Source organism: Candoia aspera, chromosome 8, assembly GCF_035149785.1.
Source record: "Candoia aspera isolate rCanAsp1 chromosome 8, rCanAsp1.hap2, whole genome shotgun sequence".
In the NCBI taxonomy this organism is placed as follows: Eukaryota; Metazoa; Chordata; class Lepidosauria; order Squamata; family Boidae; genus Candoia; species Candoia aspera.
The window spans coordinates 53,057,266-53,081,675 of record NC_086160.1 but is presented as its reverse complement, the minus strand read 5'-3'; the positions used below and the strand labels follow the sequence as shown (position 1 = coordinate 53,081,675).

At 37.1% G+C, this 24,410-nt stretch overlaps 1 protein-coding gene across 3 annotated transcripts in view; it reads left to right on the top strand.

The window, feature by feature from the left end:
• The window catches only part of ALPK1 (alpha kinase 1), a 30,524-nt gene extending 17,510 nt beyond the window's left edge, over nucleotides 1-13,014 (top strand). The window contains exons 5-13 of one of the 3 annotated variants that reach the window (XM_063309844.1): nucleotides 214-300; nucleotides 1,255-1,331; nucleotides 2,471-2,566; nucleotides 3,843-3,947; nucleotides 4,999-7,060; nucleotides 9,076-9,229; nucleotides 10,198-10,360; nucleotides 10,488-10,674; nucleotides 12,428-13,014. In XM_063309844.1, the coding sequence (XP_063165914.1) occupies nucleotides 214-300; nucleotides 1,255-1,331; nucleotides 2,471-2,566; nucleotides 3,843-3,947; nucleotides 4,999-7,060; nucleotides 9,076-9,229; nucleotides 10,198-10,360; nucleotides 10,488-10,674; nucleotides 12,428-12,627 (3,131 nt within the window). In that variant the 3' untranslated portion in view covers nucleotides 12,628-13,014. Of the gene's footprint in view, nucleotides 1-213; nucleotides 301-1,254; nucleotides 1,332-2,470; nucleotides 2,567-3,842; nucleotides 3,948-4,998; nucleotides 7,061-9,075; nucleotides 9,230-10,197; nucleotides 10,361-10,487; nucleotides 10,675-12,427 lie in introns of those variants that run through there. The other 2 variants (XM_063309845.1, XM_063309846.1) reach the window with 2 other exon arrangements.
• Nucleotides 13,015-24,410: the final 11,396 nt, after the last annotated feature.

The window sequence follows — 24,410 nt, the reverse complement described above, 5'->3', positions numbered from 1 at the left end:
ATAAATTTATGTCATTGAAGGCATAAAATAATCATATATTTATGTCTTTGAATGTCTCCAAGAGCTTAAGTTACAGAATGAGTAACTGTAAAACAAGGACTGTTAACTTTAACTGAGTATTAACTTTTGAGCAACTTTTGATCTTACTATTCTGATTCCTCATCTTCAAAGCTCTGAATGATATTTAACTGACCTTTTCCTTTTGTTTTTTAGGAGTATGGAAGTACTATAAAGAAAGTGATCGTATTCTTGTTCAATCAGTCTGTATACAGATCAGAGGACAGATTCTACAGAAACTGGGTAGGTTTGCTAGATAAATCCAACAGTCTCACTTTTTATGATCTCATGAGCTATAACTTTGGAATAGATTGCACTGTAACTGTTTCACTTGGACAGACCTGGTGGAAAACCCAATGATAACATCTGCAGAAACAAATAGTTAATGAGACAAGAAGTTGCACATGATAATACTAATAACAAAACGGCAGTGGTCTCCTGAGATCCAGTTAGTGTAGTGGTTAAAGATACTGGTCTAGAAGCTGGGAGACTGGCATTCTAATCCTGACATAGGCACAAAAGCCAACTGGATGACTTTGGGCCAATCACTCCCTGCCAGCTGTAGGAAGAAGGCAATTGCAAGCCACCTACAGTTGCCAATAAAACAGCATGGACTTGTCCGTGTAGTTGCCAAGACTCAGGACTGACTTGAAAGCACACATACTCACAAACAAAATTATCTTCTAGTATGAGTAAAAGCTTTCATGCTGAGAAATACTTCTTAACAAAAATATGAAGATTTGGTGTAATTACCAATACACAGCCTCTTCTGCAATGTGTTGAAATGTAATTGCCATCTTTTCTCCATTACTGGGATGATGTTTTTAATTGAAAAAAATAAAATATATAGTTGAAATTCTGAGAAGGATGTCTATTCCATATTCTGGAAAATGAAATGCATCTTGTAGTACATAACATGATATGATGGGTACTGCATATGCTCTTTGGTTGATCTTTTTGTAACTATGTGCCCCATCCTGATTACAATAGCTGTAATGTAAAATATGCATTCTTGGAAATGATAACAAATACATTATTAATAAACACTAATTGAGAGTGTTAGTTCCTATCATGAAATGCTCAACCCCTGTCATTATCAGAGCCTGTGAACTGGCTCCAACATTTATCACTAGCAAAACTCTTTTTTGAAAAATAAATATTTTAAAAATGAACATTTTATGTGTGCTGTTATTTCAGGGATGTGGTATGAAGCAGCAGAGCTGATCTGGGCCTCAATTTTGGGTTATTTTACACTTCCGCAGCCAGATAAGAAGGTGATTAATGCAATTTTTAAAAACCCTGAATATTCCCTACCCAGGGCATTACTAGGTTGGAGCTGGATATCATTTTCTGTGATTATTAGCTCAAATTAAAAATGGACACATTACACACTGATTTCATAGATTCAACTGAATACAGAGAGACAGACACCTTCATAAAACTGCTTATATTGAAGAGGCAAAATTCCATGTTCTCTGAAGCCTTTGGTTTTGGAGCAGTTGACATCTAAGATGTTGCAAATCTTAAGGAACAATTTTGTTCTTTGTTCTGCTTTTAAAAAGTATAATAGCTGTTGAAATTTTGAGACTGGTTTATATACTGTAGATGCATTTATCAAAGAGAAAGAAACAGAGTTCTTAGATGAATGTGGGCACTTTGTCCTTTCTTTCTCATGGATGCATGCACACATGCAGGCATATTCAACACCACCACTAAAGTATGGCTCTACAGTTTATACCTAGAAGTAATTTCGTTCAAGATGAAACAGGGTGATTAATTGAAGGCAAATTTAATTTGGAACAGGATCTGTGTGGAAAATTAATTAGAGTTAAATCAATTGAAGAGAAGTTACTGATTTGGAGTAATTGAAAAACTACAGGTGATTTGGATGGGGAATTAATTGTGAAATTTAAATACATTCCTGTTATTATTTCTATATTTACGTCTGTAATATGAGTTAGTTTATTAGTATTCTTCAGCTTTCCACTCATCTGCAAAAAATACTGATATGCCTAATTAATCTTGAAGTGCTTCAGCAGGCACAAAATTTTAAGTACCTAGAATCACAGTTCTCTATGATTTACCGGTGTCTGCAGAGTTCATCTTGTTCATCTACTTCATATTGTCCAGATTTATTGTAGTCTTCATGACCAGATCTGCTCACAAATGGAACAATATAGTTTGTTGCAAATCTGTTGCAACAAAAAAGCAAATTTTCTTTATAAGTAGATCTTCTTTTAGTATTTCATGACTAGAGAAAAAAGCTGATTGTTCTTGTCCCACTAAGAATTTGGTAGATAAAGAGCCTTAGATGTTCTTCCCTTCTTTCAAGTTTGAATAAAAGTATACATGTTTGAAATAACCTAAAGTAGAAACAAAGAAACATACATTTTTTTCTGTGTGTTCTTTTTAGGGTATAGCTACCTCATTGGGTATTTTGGCTGACATCTTTATATCCATGAGTGAAGATGATTACATCAGATTTAAAAACAATTCTCATCTTGGCCTGGTAACTATTTTTGCAGCAGAGGTGAACCTGATTTAGCTAATTGCCATACATACATACTTTTTGGAACAAGCATTGTGCAGGGAGTAAACAATAGTAAACCAAAGGAAATAAAGGCCTGAAATAAGAAAAAGGAAAGGAAACATAACTAAAACTAATTTATGCCCATATCATTCCATATCATTCTATCCTTGCTAACCATTCTTGCTTCTACTATATCCATACAGTCCATACATTGCCTTTCGTTCTTTAAACTTCTCACCTCTTTCTTTTTGAGACTGTCATTAACTCCATCCAACCTTCCTCTCAACCCATTCACCTTTGTTTCATATATTTGTTTTGTGTTTGAAGCTCATCATTTTCACTGTATGACCAATCTTTTTTTTACACCAGTTATACATGTTTGTATTCAAGCTACATTCATGCATCACCCATTCATTCATGACCATTAGTTATGTTTCTTGTTTTACAATGCATACCTCTTAAGTTCCCCATTCCCACTTCCTTTTATGTTTATCTGCATGTACCCCTCTCCCTTTCATATAATAAAGTAGGCAGAAGGCTGTTATACATAGCCATTTTTCACTTGTTTCAACCAATATTCTTTCCTTACACCCAATCGTATAGCACCCACTACCTTTCTACTAGCATTTTTCTCACTTAAAATCCATTCATTGTTCCATTTTTAGTAAATGGTATATGAGAAGACAAATACTTGCTCTAGTTTTTGCCAGTTATATGTACTTCGCGATTGTTCACTCCATTTTCTAAGTCAAATGTAGGTACCTGTAATAAATTAATTTTTTGAGATCTATATTCCTGATTGCATCATACACTGTATATAGCATTCACTACAAATCACTTCAGGCTCTCAGGCAATTACATGGCATCATTTGTTTACTGAAATACACATACATTAATGTCCCATCCCATCTAACATACTACAAGCATTCCTTATATATCTATCCAGAAATACATTAAGCAAATAAGATGACGTTACACTTCCTTGTATTACTCCCAGTTCAATACTGAATCATTCTGTAAGAATTCCATTTATCCGTACACATGCTTTATTTCTGTCATATACTGCTTTTGACACATTTAGCAATCTTCAGCTCCACATTCATGAAAAATATTTCATAATTCAAGCCTATCCTTTTTATCATACACTGTTTCTGAATCAACCAATGCAATTGAATCAGTGTCATATAGAGTAGGCTTTTAAAACACACAAAAGAAGTATCTCTAAATGTACGTTTTCTTCTTGCTGGTTTACCAGAACCTTCTTAGAGAGTTTGACCATCATTTACTTTCGGCTGCTGAAGCTTGCAAGCTGGCTGCAGTCTTGAGCCAGTTCACGCCATTGTTTGTGCTCACCGCAGTAGTAAGTACCATGTTCAGTGTTTCTGTTTCCTTCCAGTCCTGAAAATTCTTTACAGCTGCCTTTGTCACTTACTGTTATAATATGCTGCTGCCTATCTATATTTCTGATTCAGATTACAATCTGAATTTCTAGTGCAGATGAAATGAATGAAATATAAAGGAGAAAGTTAAGATGCAGCCTGAACATATACTGGATTAAAGCTTTTCATTCTAAACAACTATCACTTAAAATATTTGCTATTGTCTGGAATTAATATTGCAGTCAGAAATATACCTAGAAGCATGTTCCATTTATTTCACTGGCATTTCCCTTAGAATAAGTATAGTTATAAATGTAGTGTCTTGTTTAAATCCATATTTAGTTATAAATAATGTTGAAATTAAGAAGACATGATTAATTTAAGTTCCATAAAATTAATTTATCTTCTGGGGCAAATGAATCTTTTAGACAAGTCTATATGTAATACATGGCTGTTTCTTTCTGCCCTTCCTCTTCAGTCATTCCAACACCATAGATAGTACAATCCTTCAACTGTAAGATCATGTTAAGGTCCAGGTAGCCAACATATAGCTCTAAATAACATGAATAAATTCATTACTAGATACTGTTGAAGGATCTTGCTTTCTTTGATGCTGGGTAGAAAACCTGGTTTCTTTCAAATTTCAGGACTACAATTTCCATATGAATTACTAGCCAAGATTGACTGAGTTAATTTGGGTTTTATATCTTTGTTTTGTATGTTTTATCTGTTGTAGTTATACCCATCGTTGCTTGATTCTGATTATGCTGTTTCAATATTTTTTACAGTGTATTCTTCTAAGTTTCCGTTTTCTACAAAGATGAGCAGTGATTGAAAACATTATACTAAATAAATATATGCTAAATAAATACATCTAATATCTTTCACTAACTGTAGAAAATATAATTAACTGGAAATTATTGAAAAAAACAATTTTCTAATTACATGCTGAAATAGGTTTTTAAAGGATTTGTATATTTGGCACATGAATTTGACAAAATCCTATTCATTTCCATTGTACTTATCTTTCAGAACATCCGTGGAACATGTTTGCTGACTTACAGCTGTTCAAGTGCGTGTCCTTCAGAAAAGCAAGCATTTTATTTATCCCAAGCAAAGGAGTCCTTTGAAATTGGTCTACTGAGCAAGAAGGACAAGGAACCAGTCACCAGCAAACAAGAGCTCCACAGTTTTATCAAAGCAGCTTTCTCCCTTGCAAAAGTGCACCAGCGGCTGTATGGAGAGAGCAAAAGCCTTAATCAGGTGAATCAGTTGTGCCAGGAAGCCGTGGAGAAGCTATATGCTTACAGTCATTCACTTCAAAATGAAGAGCAGGAAAAAGAACAGCTTGCTAAAGATATTATGGGCCTGGTCATGTCAGTTAAAGAGCAATTGCAAGTGCAAAATTTCCCTAATTCTGATGCCAAATCCTACATTCCTGATAGCTACAAAACTGATGTCAAAAAGCAGATTGTGAGTGGTGAGTTGAGCTTTGAGAAGGTTCTCAGAATGCATTTTCAGCATCACAAAGCAGTCTGTGATGTTTTTGGAAGTACTTGCATGAGCCATAAAATTAGACCAGGAAAAGGGAAGACAGGAGCCTGTATAACAGCTCTAAAGACCGAAACGAAAAATATGGATACCATGTGCACAACTGAAGCAAATTCTCATTTTGACAATCACAGTGTAGCAATCCCAGTTTCACAGAAAACAAGAAAAAGACATGATGGTCTTAAAGACCACATGGGAAAGAAAATTTCTTATGTTGTTACAGGGAGTGTTTCTCTTGATGAAGAGACAGCAAGTGAAACTTCTGATAATCAAAACAAAGTTGGTGAGATTTCATTTGATTCTCAGAGCAGGAATAAAGTCTATAGTCAATTGGGAACTTGGAGCAAATTGTCCAGATCAAGATCCATTACTAGTCAGGAAGAAATTGTCAGTAATAAAAATGATAAGGTACTCCATGATAAGGTACAGAAAACAAAGAACACTACAGACTTGCCTGAAGATGTCGAAAAAAATGTTCAGGAGAGTGATCTTTGCTTGTTGTCTAATAAAACACACAAAATCACACTTCAATGCACTCAAAGTGACACAAGTCCTTTAAAGCATCCCTTTCAGGAAAACATAGCCTTCGCTAATAGGTCAAAAGAATTAGACTCAAATTTCAGAAAGAAACATATGGAGGCAGTAGTGGATAGAGAAGATAGTAGCACCAACTCCAACCAAGATAATATAATGAGTCTTACTTCTGAAAAAGATCTATTTGGAATAATTTCTTCAGGAAAGATTTCCAGAACCACGGACAGCAGCAATGCTGCTATTCCTAGCATTGGAAAAGGAAGCATAGAAGACAATGCAAACTGTATACGAGATTCAGGCCCAATGTCTAGAAGTCATTGGCAACTGATTGACTTAGAAGGAGAAACCGTCGATGGAACTGAAGATTCCCTAATGAATCCAGATCTACCCAGCGAAAAGATAGTATCTGCTTCCATAAGAAACAATGTGCTAAAAGCTGAATGTGAACATTTTGTACAAAACTGGGTTAACCAGTCTGCCAATATGATGCGAACAGGATGCTCCTCTAAAATACCTGAAGTTAATCTACAAACAGCAGAGGACTGGGAATTGGTTTCTGATGATGGAAGAGAGTTAACAGACCATCATACCAATGAAGATGTAATAGAAGATCCACAAAATTACAGGCCTGAGACCCCAAGATGTTCATCAGGATGGGTCAACAAGCCAGCAGTAAATCATTCCAGTGATTGTGCTACAACTGAAGAAGATGAAGGTGAAAAGTTAAGAGGCATTGTGAACAGCAGCCACAGCTCAAGCTCACTGAAATCATGGTGCAAAGGACCCAGTTTTTCCAGTAGTTTTTCTCAACTAGGAAGTTCTTCCTTAATGAATTCTAGTGAAAGCTCTTTTTCCTTTATTAATATGGTAAAAGAACAAATTCAACAAGCTCGCATTCTGAGCAGTGATGATTATGACAAGCTTTTTTCAGGTGTTGAACATGCTTGGCTAATTGAGAGAATGAAGAGTACAGGAGTCTTTCAACCAAACCTCCTGCATAAAACACACTGTAAGTCACATTTTCTAAACTATATCTTTGTTCCAGGAATTTTGATCCCAGTAATTCTGTACTACTCTCTGAGATGGAAGATGATTGCATCCTGGCACTTTCATACTGATTTATAAATTTGGACCATTTGATTCATCGTAGGGCTACCTGCTCATCCACACTGGGATCAAGAGTTCTGTGGAGCTTATTGCCATGGCTAGCAGACACCATTATGCTTATTTTCTTACATATTTACTACCAAATTTGGGGGGTAAATGTCAGTTAATATTAGCTAGTCTTATTTTAAATTCAATGGAATGATCAGTATGTTGGTGTATTTCCTTTTCTTGTCCCATTTCCATTTTAAGGTATTATGAATATGAAAATCCAGAATCTATCCTGTACAACAACTGGCAGTGGCAGAGTAGCTGTGGTAAAACTCTGCATATTATATAGGACCAATCACATAATTGTCTGTGGTGGATGATGCAATTAAATCTATCTTCTCCATGTTACCACAGCACTACGTAGAGTGCCAATAGTCACAGGGGCTTCTTTCTTCTTTTTGCTGCTTCCCTTTCCTTAACACTAGGATACAGCTGACCACACACACACAAATCCTATGATTGCTAATGTCAGAGGATTGTATGGAATCTTGTAGTTCATCGATGGAAAGAGGATAGCACAGTGAAAGACAAGATACTCACCCTATGGCTATCGTGGCGCTAATTAAATGCACAGGCTTCGTACCCTGCCAATGAGAATTTTATCAAAATGTTGATATTTATTTGTGTCAGAAGCATCACAATTAAAATAAGGCATTCTGTAAAACATAGAATTTAAAATATAAAACATAAAAGTTAAAATATATAAAGGTTAAACAGATCTTGCCCAGAAACTGGCAACATTAATTGTGTTCTGTCATGCTGTCATGAGGTCCTCAAATGTGCATTGATCAGAGCACAAAGGACAAGTGTACATATGTATTGTTGACTGCATGTCTCCACATTCACAAAGGGCAGAGACCACCAGATAGCCCCATTTTTTCAGAGTATCTCTGGATCTTGTTATGCTCGTGCGCAGTCTGTTCGATTTCCATACTTCCCAACTTTCATCAGACCCAGGTGTCAACTCCTCTGCTGGTTCCATCCAGTGTTGGTTCCATAGGTCCACTTTACTTTTAAATTCATCAAAATCTTCCGTCAACCTAAGGAAACTTTTCCTGCATTTTAATCTCTGAGGAGCTGGTTGTAGGTCATACAGAGGGTGTTGTTTGGATATTGATAATTTAAACCTTTCTTTATATGCTGCTGCTGCTTCTCTACAGACAGCAGGCAGGGCAATGCCGGCTAGGTGGTAGATCTTATCTAGAGAGGTAGGTTTATTCAATTTTATATCAACAAAATGTTAATATAAAATTGAATGAAATTTATTTTTCATCCAAAAATAAAGGAAAAGAAATGAGGGTGCAGAGGTTAGGAAAATGTCAAGACTTCTGACCTCAGATCTCCCTATCATCTTTGTTACAACTGTTTTTCTGTGGATTTTGTACCACAGAAGGATACATATTTGTACTCTTAAAAATATAAGATGTGAAGAAACTGTTAATGATTTAATGACAGAATCTGAATACTGTTATCCACATTTTTCAAATGAAGTTCTGTATCTGCTACAGAGAACTTGCTTTGTTTTAATGTTATTTTTGTAGTTATCATACCTTCTGGACAAGCAATACACTATACTTCCTTTACAGGCATAACCCTGATTTTTTTTTTACCTTTAGTCGTTGGCAACATATTATTGAGAAATATCTTCTCAGTCCAAATAAATTCCATTTCTGTACATATATGAGGCAGTAGCACTATCCTGGAGCAATTATTGCAGTTCTTACAGGTCAGGTTGTGAAAGCAAAATGCCATAGCTCTGTCACCCTATCTGGGAAAATACATTAACCCTTGCATTTCACTCTTGTTTACTGGCATTAAATAATCTTTTGTTGAAGAAGAAGAAGGCAGTTCATCTATTTTTCTTTCTAGATGCTCTTCTTTTGAAATACTCTAAGATATCTGGGCTGTGGACAGCTCAGGAGACAGCTGCATATGTTGGAGACTACCTGAGTGTGGCAAAGAAAGGCAAGCAAAGGAATGCTTTTTGGATACATTTCCTGCACCAAGAAGAGACCCTGGGAAGGTATGGCTCAAATGAACACACTATCTGGAAAAGTTCACACAAGCTCCATATTATGCTGCATCTGACTAATGTAGGGCTCCTGGTAGCAGAATCTTACTTAGCCTTTGTAGCAGAACAGTGTTCTACCAGAGGCAACATGTTATTTTAGCAACCTAACATAAGCGGCAAGTACAACACAAAACGTCAACGGTCTGCCACTGCTTGATCTTCACATTCTGAGTAGCCTTTCCCAACCTGAGTACCCTCTAGAAAATGGACTTGATTTTCAATTCCCAGAATTCCTCAGAAGTAGAAGCATTGCTGAGTTGAAGTCCTATCAGCACCCAGATTATCAAAAGATGACCTTAGAGTTTCAGTTGCCAGATCAGGTTGCTTCTGAAGTTGAAATAGGGAGGGGGCAACCTTAAGATAGCAAATATCCTTGGCCAACCTGAATCCTAGGGGGAACATCCAAGGATACAAGTTATCATTAATTTCTTCCTTCATAGGAAAAACAGAGTTCTTCCTGGAGACATCTGCCTTAATATTATCAGTGTTTTTCATGAGGATGAACATTTTCCCTCTTCCCACCACCAAAGTATTCTATTAGCCCATCAGTTATATATGGTTATATTACTTCCTGCTTTCTTAGACACTCTCCAAACATGAAGATAAATTATGTCAGCCACACAGCACTTTTTCCCTTCTTTTGGAAAAAAATCATTAAAAGGTGGGAGGAATGAAGGAAGGCAAAAGGGAGTTCAGAACTGTGACTCCCTTTTTTACTATGAACCCAGAATGACTTATAAGGTGTGGTTCCTCAGCTATGGAGAATCTTCCAGGTTATTCATAGGGTCACTCTGCCTAGATTGTATTTAATGGGTTTATATTTTCATGTCACACCTGAGCTGCTATTGAAGAACAGCAATGAATATATTTCCTAGATAAATATGGGATATTATTTGTGGTGTGTGTTATATTATCCACAGGTATGTTGGCAAAGAGTACAAAGAAGAGAAAGAGATTGTGTACCATTTCAGTGATGTAGAGCGGCAAATGACAGCTCAGTACTATGTGGCAGAATTCAACAAAAGGCTGTATGAGCAAAAAATCCCTACACAAATCTTTTACATTCCATCGGTGGTACTCTTGGTAAGGAGAGAACAGAAGGCTGTAAGGAATTCAGCAGAAGACAAGGGACAAATGTCCTCGTGGAAGTAGTGGACAGTACCTAAATGGAAACATTATTCATACTGTAGCCCTCTTCTTTGTTTGACAGATACTAGAAGGCAAGTCTATCCAAGGATGTGTAACAGTGGAACCCTATATTCTGGGAGAGTTTGTGAAGTTATCCAATAATACCAATGTAGTAAAACTGGAGTACAAAGCCACAGAATACGGACTTGCGTATGGTCATTTCTGCTATGAATTTTCCCAAGACACAGATGTGGTGGTTGATTTACAAGGTTTGTGGACTTGAGGACATCATATGATGAAATCTAATATTTTATTAGGCCAAGGTGTTATTAAAAGCTGAGGTTTGTTTTGAACAGTCATACCTTCTTCATAGTGTGAATATTTAGAGTTCAAACTTCAGTGGCCTGAATGCTAAATAGAATTACATGGTAGATGAGAGGAAGAAGAAAAATGTTGGTATGCAGAAGGCAGAATGGAATGGAATCAATGAATATCTGAGCAGCAGCAAAGCTTAGTGCAAGTTTTAACTGGTTGATTGGAAGCTTTAAGTGACTGATGTCTATTTCACATAAGCAATAAGTAGTTTCACATAAGTAAATTCTATAAGCAATTTAGATGCCATTTGTCCTAATTTGTGAAAATAACTCTGAAGATGTTTGTCTAAAGTTGTTATATTGTCTTGGTTGATCAATGAGAGGTATTAGGAGTCACCAAATAAATATTTGGTGTATTCAAGTCAATGTTGATTCCTGACACTAATACCTGCATTTTTCTTGGCAAGGTTTTCAGAAGTGGTTTGCCACTGCCTCCTTCCTAGGGCTGAGAGAGACTGACTGGCCCAAAGTCACCCAGATGGCTTTGTGCCTAAGGCAGGACTAGAACTCACGGTCTCCCGGTTTCTAGCCTGGTGCCCCCCCCCACCTTTGATCCAGCTGCAGAAACACTATTTACTCCCCCACATGTGGGGGAGATGGGCGGTGATAAAATATGATTGATAAATAAAGGAATATTTTAGGAACATAGAATCTAAAGGGCTTATAATTCTACTTTTGTAGCATTTTGTATATGTATAATACCTTCAAAAATGTTTTTAATTGTTACATTGTCAATGAATATGCCTTTAATACTAAGGGACTAAAATAGATCTAAATTCAAATTGATCTTTAGCCATGGAAATTTGCTTGGTGACTAGGCCAGTGTATTCATTCATTTATTTATTCATTTGATTTCTATAGCCGCCCATCTCAGCAAGTGACTCAGTTGCTCTTTCTTAGCCCAACCCATCTCACAATGTGGTTGCCAGGGGAAAAATTGAATAAGGAAGTGCAATGTATACTACCAAAATGTGGAATATAAATCTACTAAATAAAAATATTACAACTTTTAATCATTCGAAACATTTTCAAACCTGCATAACCACTTTTGTATCATTTTTCTCCATTTTCATTTTGTTTGTTTGGGGTAGGAGGCATTTTGCCCAGCAAGTTTGGGGTTGTTTTGGAGCTCTTTTTTATGATAATAATGGGTAAATATTTAAGGAGGAGGAGCCTCATTTTCAATCTGGGGTTGGAAGCTAAGCATAGTTAGGGCCTGGCTGATATTTGAATGAAAAAATACTAAGGTATACCAGAGCTGTAAGCTAGACAAGGAAGTATTTTTTTAAAGTCCTGGAAGAAGGCATGGGCAAACCAATTCCATCATCATGCTGCCAAGAAAATGCTTGGATGTAAGCTCAACTCAAAGGAGACTTACCTTTAAAAAAATTCTTGATGGGTAAAGCTGAAAGTAACCTGAAGTCCTGAAACCTGCAAAATATGCAGATGCCCACGCCCAGGATGTATACAAGCACAGACGAACAAAATTTAGGGTTGAGCCTTTTAAGGAATCTTGATTCATGTTTGCTTGTTCAAATATAGTAAGAAACATTATTTTTCTGACTTGGTTGATTTTAGAAAATTGCATGATAGTTTATATAATGCTTACATTAAGACAATGGCTTTTTTTGTTTTTTCCTATGGACAGGCTGGGTGACTGATAATGGAAAAGGCCTAATTTATCTCACTGATCCCCAGATCCATTCTGTCTCTGAGAAAGAAACATCAGGCCTGACAAACTTTGGAAAAAAAGGGATCTACTATTTCTTCAATAATCAGCATAGAGAATGCAATGAAATCTGTTCCCGTCTTTCATTGACAAGACCTTCAATAGAGAAACCAAAGTGACATTTGGTAATACTCAACCTCTTTATCCAAGAGACCCTGCTGTGACTTTTTGACAAACATCTTTTCCTATTTTTTTATATCTGCAATATAACCTGTGGAACACATTACCCCCCGAGGTGAGGCAGGCCCCCACTCTCCCAGCTTTCCGAAAGGGAGTGAAAACCTGGCTTTGCCACCTCGGTTGGGGCGGGAGGAGGGATAGTCAATCATGGGGGTGGTTGGCGCCGTAATGTGGCCCCAAGGAATTTTATTGAGTTGGTTTGTCGATCAGGGATTTTATATTTATATTTTTATGATGGACTTGTTTTTATTATTTTAATTTCTTGTTATTTTAATTGAATTGAAAACTACCCAGAGTCGCTTGGCAAGATGGGTGGTGAAGAAATGTGAGAAATAAATAAAATCCAATTAAATTGTGATATACATGTTCTAATATCAAAAAGCTCGTACTTTAATAGAGGGCAGATGTTACCCACAAGGAGACACCTTGCATTTAGTTGCTTCTTTTTATCTCTTTGTACAATTACAATGTTGTGTGCACAGAAGTCTGTTGTTCCAAGTGCAGAAATAGCTCTGTGCCTGAGCATCATGCGATGGGAAATTTGGCACTGAGGCAGCCTATGCTCTACCTTACCTTATCTGGAGATGATCATTAATGCAATTGAGCAAAGTTAAATAGGCTTGATTAGCCTCTCAGCTGAGCCAGCGGTCATGTTCTTTATGTCAAGCATTTAAGTATTTTCTTGCAAAAGGCTGCATTTCTCCCTTCTTCTATTAATACTGCCACACAAATAAGCTAGCTGAACACTGTTAAATTTGTAAGTCAGCAGACTTCAGCAACTGCATGATTTGAAGTTATAACGTAAGTGGGAGCTCTGCTTTGAACTTGACCCATGGAACCTGGTTCATCTTCAACTTAGTATTATCCAGGGACCAACAAAGAACAGATGATAATGGCTGCCTATATGTTAAAAACAACTTCTCATATTTTAGTCATAGAATCAAGGTGGTCCAAAGAAATTCAGAGGAGGAAGAAAGTGTATTTATTTTTTCTAGTTGTGATGAGCTTCTGGACTAATAGGTCATGGTCTAATTATCTGGTATCCTGACATTTCTTCAGCAACTCTGGCTGGCATCTTCAGAAGTAAAAGTGGTCTGCTCTCTAGTGCACTTCTTAGCAGGATATCAGATAATTAGGCCATGGCCTGTTAGCACAGAAACTCATCACCTTCAGAATGACACTGGCCATGAAAGCCTGCATCAATATATTTATTTCTTGTTCCATTTTTTCCATGAAAGCTACCAAACTGTTGTACCACAAATCAAAATAAAAGTAACACCACAAAAACGTAAACACCACAAATGCCACCATAAAACATTAAAAACAATAAAACTATTAAAGGCAATTAAAAAGGCCCAGACGTAATCCTTTTCTTAAAAAGTGAGTGTCTGTCAATAATATTACTTGCACCATTTGAAAATGCATTGCACCAATTTTGTTTTGATGTAGAATGGAAAATCTGCAATATTATCTTTAAAGCTCATCTCACATGCTAAAAGCATTTGTGAGAAGGAAAGATCCATTCCATAAAATTGTTTCTCTCCAAAAACTGGACTTCATTTATTCAATAGTGTTTATTAAATAATGTACAGTCATAGACCAAAATTTAAAAAATTAAAAAATTAAAAATTCATAAATAAAATTTTATTTATTAAATAAAACATTAGTAAATAAAAAATGTAATAGCGGAAAGAGTTCGGATCTAAGGAACCTAATGTATACATGTTTGTGTATGGGTGTGTTTAATGTTAGAACAATTAAATTGCTAAGATGATGTAAAGCTACTCAGAGCAGAAAGAAATGGAGATTCTCTGAAAACAAATGAAAGCATAAGTGTCCTGGGGCGCAGCTACTCAAAATGATTTTGAAATGCCTGGGTTATTGGGAGATTAGGTGCATGATAAAATTCATTTTTTTTAGCAAACATTCTTTGCAATCACCGAGCCATTCCTTTCTATGCTAGTTTCCTAGCCTTAATTTTAAAACTCACCTTTTCCCAGAGCTATTTCTGAATGAAGTGGTGCCCCATTCTGCTGCGCTGACCAATGGTATTATCAGAGGGTGTTGCTCAGAGCTACCTGATGTATTCAGACTGCTTCCAGTTTGACACTCATCTCTTTGAATGTTTTGTGGTGTGCATGCTGTCCACAGGCGTCAGTGGTGCTTGCCCTGGGTAAAAGCAGCTGTTGCCTTTTATTTTCCTTCCCTTCGCTTTTCTTTCTTTATGTTTTTAACTGTTTATGAAGCAATCTTTTGTGTTTTTTGATCAAAGCTTATAATTCATGGATGTGACCTCCCTGGACTTTTGTCAGCTACCACCTGGAGAACTGGAAAAAGAAGCAATAGTGGAATAACACTGTTTCACTTCCTAAATGTTCATAAGGGAATATTTTGACTCCCAGCAAACATTACTGCACATTTTTCTGCACAAAATCCATTTGCAGCAACTGAAGCTCTTATATGGCTCACTTTTTTTTTTTTTTTTTGAGGTTGCTGTAGGAGAATTTCTAAATCAACTGTGGGTCTCAACCTTTTTTCCCCTTTAAAAGTAGTAATTACCATTGCAGCTTTCCCAATGTTAAACAATGGTGGGATCTCAGCTATAGAGCAGACATCTGTTTTATACCACCCTGTGATGTGAATTTTGTTTGAGTGGGCCATTTCACATGACCCTGGAATTCCTACCAAAATGTGAGTTGATAATTTGCAGACTGAGCATGTTTAGATCAGTGGTTATCTGTTTGCTTCAACATATACCCATTTCTCCTTTTTCTTTTAAAAAAATGTATTTAGAACCTCATTTTACATTGGTGATGCCTGATCTGATATGAATGTATATTAAAATAAATAGTGATGCTCACAGGGCAGAATTTTGGGGCAGACATATAAGGCCCAACTAAACAGGAAGATTCCCCCCAAATACAGTAGCAGGTTACCATGGGATAACACATTTAGATGTAATAATGTAGTATACATTTCCACTCAAAGAAGGTGGAGATACAAGACCATTAGGTTCTGAGTCTAACTGCACAACCAAGACTAAGGCAAGATCGGCACTTAAAATGGCACTGGTGATGGGGAATGGAAGAAGGTTGATGTTTTAGTAGGTGGATGGAAGGGAAAGAAAGTGAAAGTGAGAGGAGGTGAAAGAGAAACTAATATAGCTAATGAAAGTTTGAAAGTTGGGCTTGAGAAAACAAATGTACAAGGAATAACATGGACATTTAAGAAGTGGAAGAGTGAATTTGGAGTCAGACTTGGAAAGCAGCTGAAGAAACCATGACTGCCAGCTCAGCAAGAAGTCAAGATTGGATGGCAACATGCAGTGAGCTTGGCAGGAGAACTCAGGGTCTGCGGCTGATTTCCAGGCCTGAGAGGCAAGGGAAGCAAAGCAGGCAGGAACAGGAGCAACCTCTGGATTACCGGTGCCTCTGGTGCTGTACTGTAGCAGAACATCTTTTGTAGTGGGGACAGCACCTGGAGCTTGGGGTAAGAAATTCCAGAGAAAAGATAACTCTGGCTTCATTGATCAGGCGTATCCACAGAGGCAAGGACAAGCTAAGAGAGTTGATGACCTGTTGTCTTCTCTGTTGCACATTTACTAGGGTTGCTGGATCTTGTGGTGCTGGGGGACTTGAATTTACCATCCCAGTTAAGGAGGCAGCCCAGGAATTCACAGCCAAATGATGTCCCAGGTTATCTTGGGCCCAACCATACAGGTGGAAACATATTAAACCTGGTGTTTATCTTGGAACAGTCTAGATGTTTCCATCAATCCCTTGTCATGGCCAGACTACTCTCCGGACACCTTTTGATTAATTTGCTCAAAGAGAGGATCTGAGTTGAGTGAATATCAATAAAACTAGCAATGATTTGCAATTTTTTTTTCACAAAGAAGACTAAGATATGTCTCAGTGTTCAAGCTAGACAAGATGAGATGCCCCATTTTAAAGCAAAACAAAATTTATCTGTGTTGTTGCAAATGAACTCCTATGGGGCATGATTCCCACAACTGTCATATTCATCATTCTCTGGATCTGAGTTCTGGTACCTGCCAAATTTCAGGTGTAATGGCTTAGTCCTAGGCTTTGTGCATTATACATTATAACTCAGTATGATGTGTCAAGCCTGCCACACCCTATTATTAGTATTTTAGTTGCAGATTACACCTACATATTTGCTGTAAATGAAGTATTTTTATTGTAGAGATAATACTCTCTTGCCATTTGAGTTGAAAACAGGAATATTTTCTGAACACAGCACCTTTTAGCAGACTTCTTCAAGCTATTTTTTTAGGAAGATATGGTCAGTTAATTAAATGGCCTCTTTTTAAAGATATATGCGTATCTGTGTTATTTTTGGATAGATCAGGAACATTTCATAAAAGAATGCATCACTTAAAATTTGGCTTAAGGAAAAGGAAATGGCTTTGTTTCTGAAACTAGAGGGAGCTCAGATTTTGTATAGCAGCTTCTTTATCCTGCTTTTGTTACCTATATGATGTTTGTGCTGCATTGTTTGAGTATATAAATGTTCTGTCACAGCCCAGAGCTATAGAAGAAATTAGGTGGTAAGGGCAAAAAGCTGGAGAGAGAAAGGAGGAGAAAATTAAATCTCTTTTAAATCTCTGTGCAAAATCTTCAGTGTTGGGACTTTTGCAGCTGCGCAAGAATAAAAAATGCATTCAAAAAATATAATGCAAGTGTGAATAATCCTTTTCTAGAGTCTTGCTCGCAGACTGCTCCAGCTTTGTAAGGTGAACTTGAACTGGGTCATCAGTTTTGCTTTCGTTCCCATTGCACACTGTCTATCACCCCAGGGCATTCAGTATCTTGACTGTGTTAAAAAGAGAGCAAACAATCCATCAATGATCCCAGAGCCACTTTCTCATAGAAAAGTGAAATCAGCATGTGACAGTACATTTGGCTCCAGGGTTTTGCAGATTAAAACGATACATGACAGCTCACGTGTTCCTGGGAAGATTATGCCAGTTTTTGTTCCACAGCCAAGAAAAACAGACACCCACAGTATCTACTCCCAAAATTTAACCGAGTTTCCAGGGCTCTGTCTCCAGAAAGAAGGTACTTATACTGCTAAGCTAAAATATAGTGGCTCTCATTTTCTCTGCTTGCATGTTGGTATGTTTGCTTAACAATTTCAGATAAATTGTAAATCCATGTTTTTTGCAGCAAACAGTTCAGTAGATATAACCCAATTTTACAGCACTCTCCTTCTCTCTCTCTCTCTCTCTCTCTATACACACACACACACACATATTATATACCCAAAACAGTTTTATAAAGTGCAATAATAAAGGTTTACAACAATTGTGAAAAGATTTGTATATGCATCTTGGGAGCCTGGCCCAATTGGGGATTCTAGACATTGTATACAGGTCTATATCTAGTCAGCAGGGCAACACAATGGCTAGACTCATATATTGGACTAAACCATGATTTGTTTAATATAGTTTATTGCTAACAGTTAGCTTGGTCTGCATAGCCTGCTAAGGCAAACTCAAAAGTATATCATTTCTTTCTGTGCATTAGGTCTAATTACAATGTTTAAGCCTAGTCATTGTTTACTTTGCATTTTTAAAATGAGGAGCTGCTCTGAAAAAGTATCTGAATAAGCTGTAAGCATTAATATTAGATAATCCTTGCCAATTATTTGTATCCCAATTTTTTATATTCGGCATGTTTACTTCTAATAATTTCACCACTTAAGACTGATCCTGGAGGTTGGATTTTTGCCCATTGTGTATCCTGAAATAAAAATGCTACCTAAAGATATTGCATTCTGTCAGTCAAAGGACAAAAATTATCCAATAGAAGAGAAAATACGTAACTCAGTGTTGAACTATGGAGTCCTTGGTGCTCTCTGAGCTTGGTTGTTTGCTTGCAGACATTTCATTACCCAATCTGTATATAAACAGGGAGCACCGATGTTACCTAGTCGGGTAATGAAACGTCTGCAAACAAATAACCAAGCTCAGAGAGCACCAAGGACTCGAAAAAACTGTAGTAGAGATTTTTCCAGCATTATCACCAGTACTTCATTTCATGTTTATTTGTTGATTGGTTGATCTCCCACCTTTCTTCCTAAGGCAGTATACCTGGGAATTTCCCTTCAATTCATCCCCAAGGCAGCAAAACTGTGTGGCAGGTTGATCTAAGAGAGATTGGCTGAAAGCCTTGTAATAAATTTCCAAGGCTAGATTGTATTGAAACGTAGTCTTCACAGTCCTAGTCCAGCCCCACATGCTTTCCCTAAATAAGTAAATAAAATCTGCTACAGCCAGAGACAAGAACCCACCAAAACAGGAATGCAGGCCTATTTGGCAACAGAGTAGATCCAATGGGAACTAGTTCTGGCCTGAAAAGAGACAATCCTTGGGCTATAGTATTCAAATGGTGTAGAGCAAAGAAGAGGCCATAAATATGGATAGATAGAAAATAACTATTGCTGGAAAAAGCAACCTGGAGCCTAGAAGCAGGAAATCACTCAAAATTGCCTAAGTCAATGTGATTAAGCAATTGCTCTTACGCTCCATACATATAAGGGCATTCAAATTATGGTTCAGTACTTGAAACGATCAGATTTTTTTTTCATCCAGGATAGTAAAACTTAATAAATTAAAATATAATGCCAAGGCTTATATCAGATTTCATTGATTCACCTGCATTTACTGGGCCATTGACTTCAGTGGTTGAAAAAAAATGGAGAAATAAAAAATACATTGATGTAGGTTGCAGGGAGAAGAAAGAGGAAAGGGATGATTAACCTTCTGTTCCAGGCCTCTTAGAGACTCAATCATGCTCTGGTTAAATATTTCCACCTTATTTGTGTCTGTTACATTTTGTTTTGTTTTGTTTTGTTTTATTTTATATTTTATTATTTTATATTTTATTTTATTTTATTATTTTATTTTTGGTGCCTTCTAGTCAGTGTTGGCTCCTGGCAACTACCTGGACAAGTCCCTGCAATTTTCTTGGTGAGATTTCAGAAGTGGTTTGCCATTGCCTCCTTCCTAGGGCTGAGAGAGAGTGACTAGCCCAAAGTCACCCATCTGGCTTTGTGCCTAAGGCAGGACTAGCACTCATGGTCTCCCTTCTTGTAACCTGGTGCCTTAACCACCACACCAAGCTGGCTCTCATTATGGTACCTCCATATTGTTTATTCTCATAGATTAATACAATTTCTGCAAACCATGTGTCTTTCCAAATTTCCCAGGCAGCACAGTCAATACACAGATGGCTACTTCTTTCGGCATTTCTAGAAACTATTCTAAACTGGGGGAAGCCTGGACTAATGATTCCTACAAAGGCAAAAGGAAGCAGCCATGCTAGGGTTTCCGCTATTCCTCTGTCAATGGAGGAAGCAGTGTGTAAATGCTCTACTCAGTTCAGCAATTCAGTATTAGAAGCTTTATGCCTCCTTATAATGTGGACAGTCAGTATTAGAATTACTACCTGCTTTCTGAGTTTTGCTGTTGTGGCTGGGCTTTATCCACTGTATCTTTACCTTCTTCAACTTTGTGCCCTGTTTCTGTATTATGCTAGAACATTTCTCACCTCCAAACAGCATGGTTCATTATAGCCCAAAACAGCTGAAGATCACCTTCAGGGAGGCTTCTTCTTTGTCATGTTGTTATGGCTGTGCAGTCCTTAAAACTGACTGTAAGTTTTAAACTATTATTTAATTAACTCCTTAGCTATTATGCTATGTCAGTTTCAGAAGGCAAAAGATTTATATAATCTGAAGAGAAATCAGAGTATATATTTTTACTCTCAGACTCAACCTGCAGACCACTTACACAGTAGCCAAATTTATTGTTGCAGTAATTTAAATGAGGCAAAAACTAAAGTAAAAAATGTTAATGTTTCCTACTGCAGATTAAGGTTGCTATAGTAACTAATCATTTTGGCCGGGTGAAGAGGTTGAATTTAATTGTCTCCTTTTCACGTGTTAATGGTCGCATCACCTGGGGGGGGGAATGTGCCTGGACTTGTTTCTGTTTCTGTTTCTCTTCTGTGCAGACATATAGAGAGTCAAGCTGCTCTCACTGAGAGCCCAAGACTTTTAAATATGTTTTGCTTTCGTTTTGCTTTCTGTAAATAAATTATTTTTATAGAAATGCCTGGTGTGTGACTTTTCTGATCTCTCCTGGGCCAAAGGCTTTCCTAGCAATCTGCCAACAAAAAAATACCTTGACAATCCTTTCCTTTTCTTTTAAATTGTTTGATTTTATCTGGTTATATCTATTACTGATCCCGTGTTGTAAATTAAGAATTTGAATAATTTGATTTGTTTTAAAAGGCAATTTCTTGAAAAAATACACTACTGATTTCAGTTACAATGTTAACCAAATGTAGTTCTGGATAACATATTTTAAGAAGGATCCAGACAAATTGGCACTAGGTATAAAGAAGGATGGTAACCTGGAAATTAAGTCTTAAAAGAAAAGTGTAAGGGAATTGGAAAAGTTCTGCATAAAAAAGTGAAGACTGCAGAGGTATCTAAAGTTTACCTGGAGTCCTACAATTGTCCCAAAATGCAGGACTCGGAATACACATCTTCAGTTACAGCAGAAGTGAGCAACCTTTTTCACTCTCTTTTGGCCTACAGCTTTGAGGGTGGGGGAGATGCAATGGGTGTCATGTTATCAGAGTGGGTAGAACTGATTTTTTTTCCCTGGCATATTTGTTCCTGCATGTAGAGGATACAAAGCATTATATTTTGACCAAACTCAATTAACTCTCACGGATACTGAGATTACATTAGACACAAAAAGCTTATTTGGTTATTCTTTCCTAATTTGGTGGATGAATCATACCAATAGTTATAGTTTTTAATTTGTCTGTATGTGAGATCTCTAAGTTGTAGAAAGTAGAATCATCTTAATAATCATACGCCTTTGAGCAGCAAGTCAAAAATAACTGGCAGTGGTGGTAGTCTTCCTATTGAGCAAAACGGCAGATGTCCCTAATTGATGAGGCTTAATAGTCAGATCTTCCCTTGCTAGAAGATCATCCAGTGGATAATTTCTCATTAGCTGAAAACTGTGGTTTTATAACTTAGCATAATGTGGGAATCAGACACAGTTTACTCAACAAGCCATAACTTAGTAGAATGTGTGAATCCCATCAGCTACAGAATGATTTGCTTCAAAAGTCTGCCCACCAAAGTCAATTATGAGACATAGTCATACTGAGTTCACCAGCTATGCTCAATCTTAATGTGGTTTATTTGGACTGACTTTAGCTCAGAATATGGATCCAGCTAGTATGGTTTATAAACTAGGGTGTTAGGTTTATAAGTTATTCAAGCCTCTCATTTAATAAACATGGCTAATCCAAACTATGGCTTAGTGTGATATGTAAAATCCATTATATGAAAGTCAATTTCTTTGGGCACAACAGGACTAACTACTAGTCTGGTTTCAGGCATCTGGGCTGGCTGCTATTGGTAGCAGGATGTTGGACTAAATGGTCATGGATTTTATGTTCTTAATTTTCAAAAAGTGTTTTTAGGGGCAGATAAATTTCTGTAACAACCATCAGTGGCACCAGCTATTTTCGTATTCTGTTTACTTCATTGTATGTTTAATCATTTTCTTGTCCAATACATCCATTGGCATTTTCATTTAGTTACACCAGTTGCCCTCTGTTGCCATGTGCGAAGTTGCTTTGTCCCCTCCTTTTACTAAATGACACCAGTTGATCATGCTGAAGCTGCAGTAGTACCGACTGATGTTCCTGAAGCTGGTGGTGGATGAGAGATGCAGCTCCCCATAGACTACAGCATCATGTTAATCAGAGCTGATTTGTAAACGGCGTCACCTCTCCTACCCCCATCAATGGCACAGATGCTGCTTTGTGCTGCCTGAGACCAGGCAGCTATTAACAGCAAATCTAGCGAGGGAAATTAATGAAAGACTCTACTAATAAAAGACAGCTCAAGACAGCCAAATCAACTTGCTCCAAGCAGTAATTAACTTTTAGAAAAAGCTCTTGGAGGTAAATATTCCATCAGCACTAGTCCATGCTGTCTTCTCTCTCTTTTTAAAATAAAGGCAAGAGAGAGGAAGCAAAAGATAGGAAAAAGAAAAGCAAAATATAACTACTGAGATTCCAAGAAGTAAGAACAATGCTCAACTAGTTGCTGCAATTCCCCTCTCATTTAAAGTTTCTGGCACAGAAAATATGCAACAATGCTTAAGAGGCTAAAGAAAATAAGACCCACAGGTATTATTCTTAGTAATTAAAATGATTAGGAAATAAGTAAAATCCCATATACCCCTTAATACAAATATATAAATGACCACATAACATATGCTTTGTTTTGTTGTAGTTTTTCTTCCTGGAAGATAATTTTTTTATAACCATGACCATTCGTTAAGAATTTAGATTTTAATACCCACAAATGCCTTCTACAGAGTAGCATCATTCAACTTGAACAGTTGCCATTCATTCTAATGAAGCTTCAGCAAGGAATTCCTCATAGATGGTGGATACTATGGAAGACACCACCCAAAGACCTGGGTGCCCAACCTGATACTTTCCTTTATTCCCCTCCAGACTCCATCTTTTTTTTTTGTTTTAGTGAAAAAAAAATAGTTAATAGGCTGCCAAACAACAGCCTCATGCAAAATTTATTTCCAAGGATGCTTATGGATCCTACATATACCCCAGAATCATTCTTAGAAAATAAAATAAAGAGCATCCTGAGAGATCATGGGAAGCAACCTTACCAGTCAGGCCTTTGGAAAGTAGGTGTTTCACAATGGACCATATTCATTGTGGCAACCATTCTGTGAGAATACTCTTTAACAACATTCTAAATGTGTTCCCCAGCCTAAAAAGTTTGAATATCCTTATTATTTATCTCATCTTGCTTAACAGTAACATATTGATTGAGCAACAGCTAGCTGGGTTCAAACAATAAGCTACAAACTACAATGGTTTTGTTCACACATTAGGCTAAACTGAAGCCAAACATACCACATTATGAATTGGTGTGATTTGTGAACTCAGCTTAATAAGGCCCTACATGGCTTCAGACCTGGTTATCTGAGGTGCTGCCTTCTATATTAATCTGCCAATACAACCAGATCAAATAGGGTCAACTCTCTTTGGGTCCTGTCCCTGCAAGATTGCCAAGTATGTGTGTGTGTGTTTCTAAAGCCACTTCCACTTTTTGAAACTCCTGGTTAGTTTCCTTCCTCTTGGGCTTCAGGAAAATGTTGAAGACCTGTTTGTTTTATGTTGATGTCAACATTTTAGTGCCTTCAGGATTGAGTAGCATACAAGCAAAATGAAAAAGGGAAGGAAGGAAGGAAGGAAGGAAGGAAGGAAGGTTGCTTTAATAAAACTAGTGCTAAAAGCAACATTCTACAAAGGTTGCAACAACTCAACAGGTTCATCTTCCAGTCATTTATTTAGGGCAAAGCTTAGGTAAATGAAGATATCCTTAATGGTTTCTTGAAAGCTGACAGTGGTGGGGCCTGATGAATATGAAATAGCAAGGCATCCTATAGGTGTGAGGCGTTTGCAGAAAAGGTTCTCCTCAACCTGAAAAATAAATAATTCTTACAGTGATCAGCTGGAGGATCCCAAAGTTTTCAGCAGATCGGACTGGATTCTCATCTTGCTTTACTGCAATGCAACAGACTGGCTTCTGTCTAATTCAATCTCACACTGCCTTGATTCTGGGCGACTGT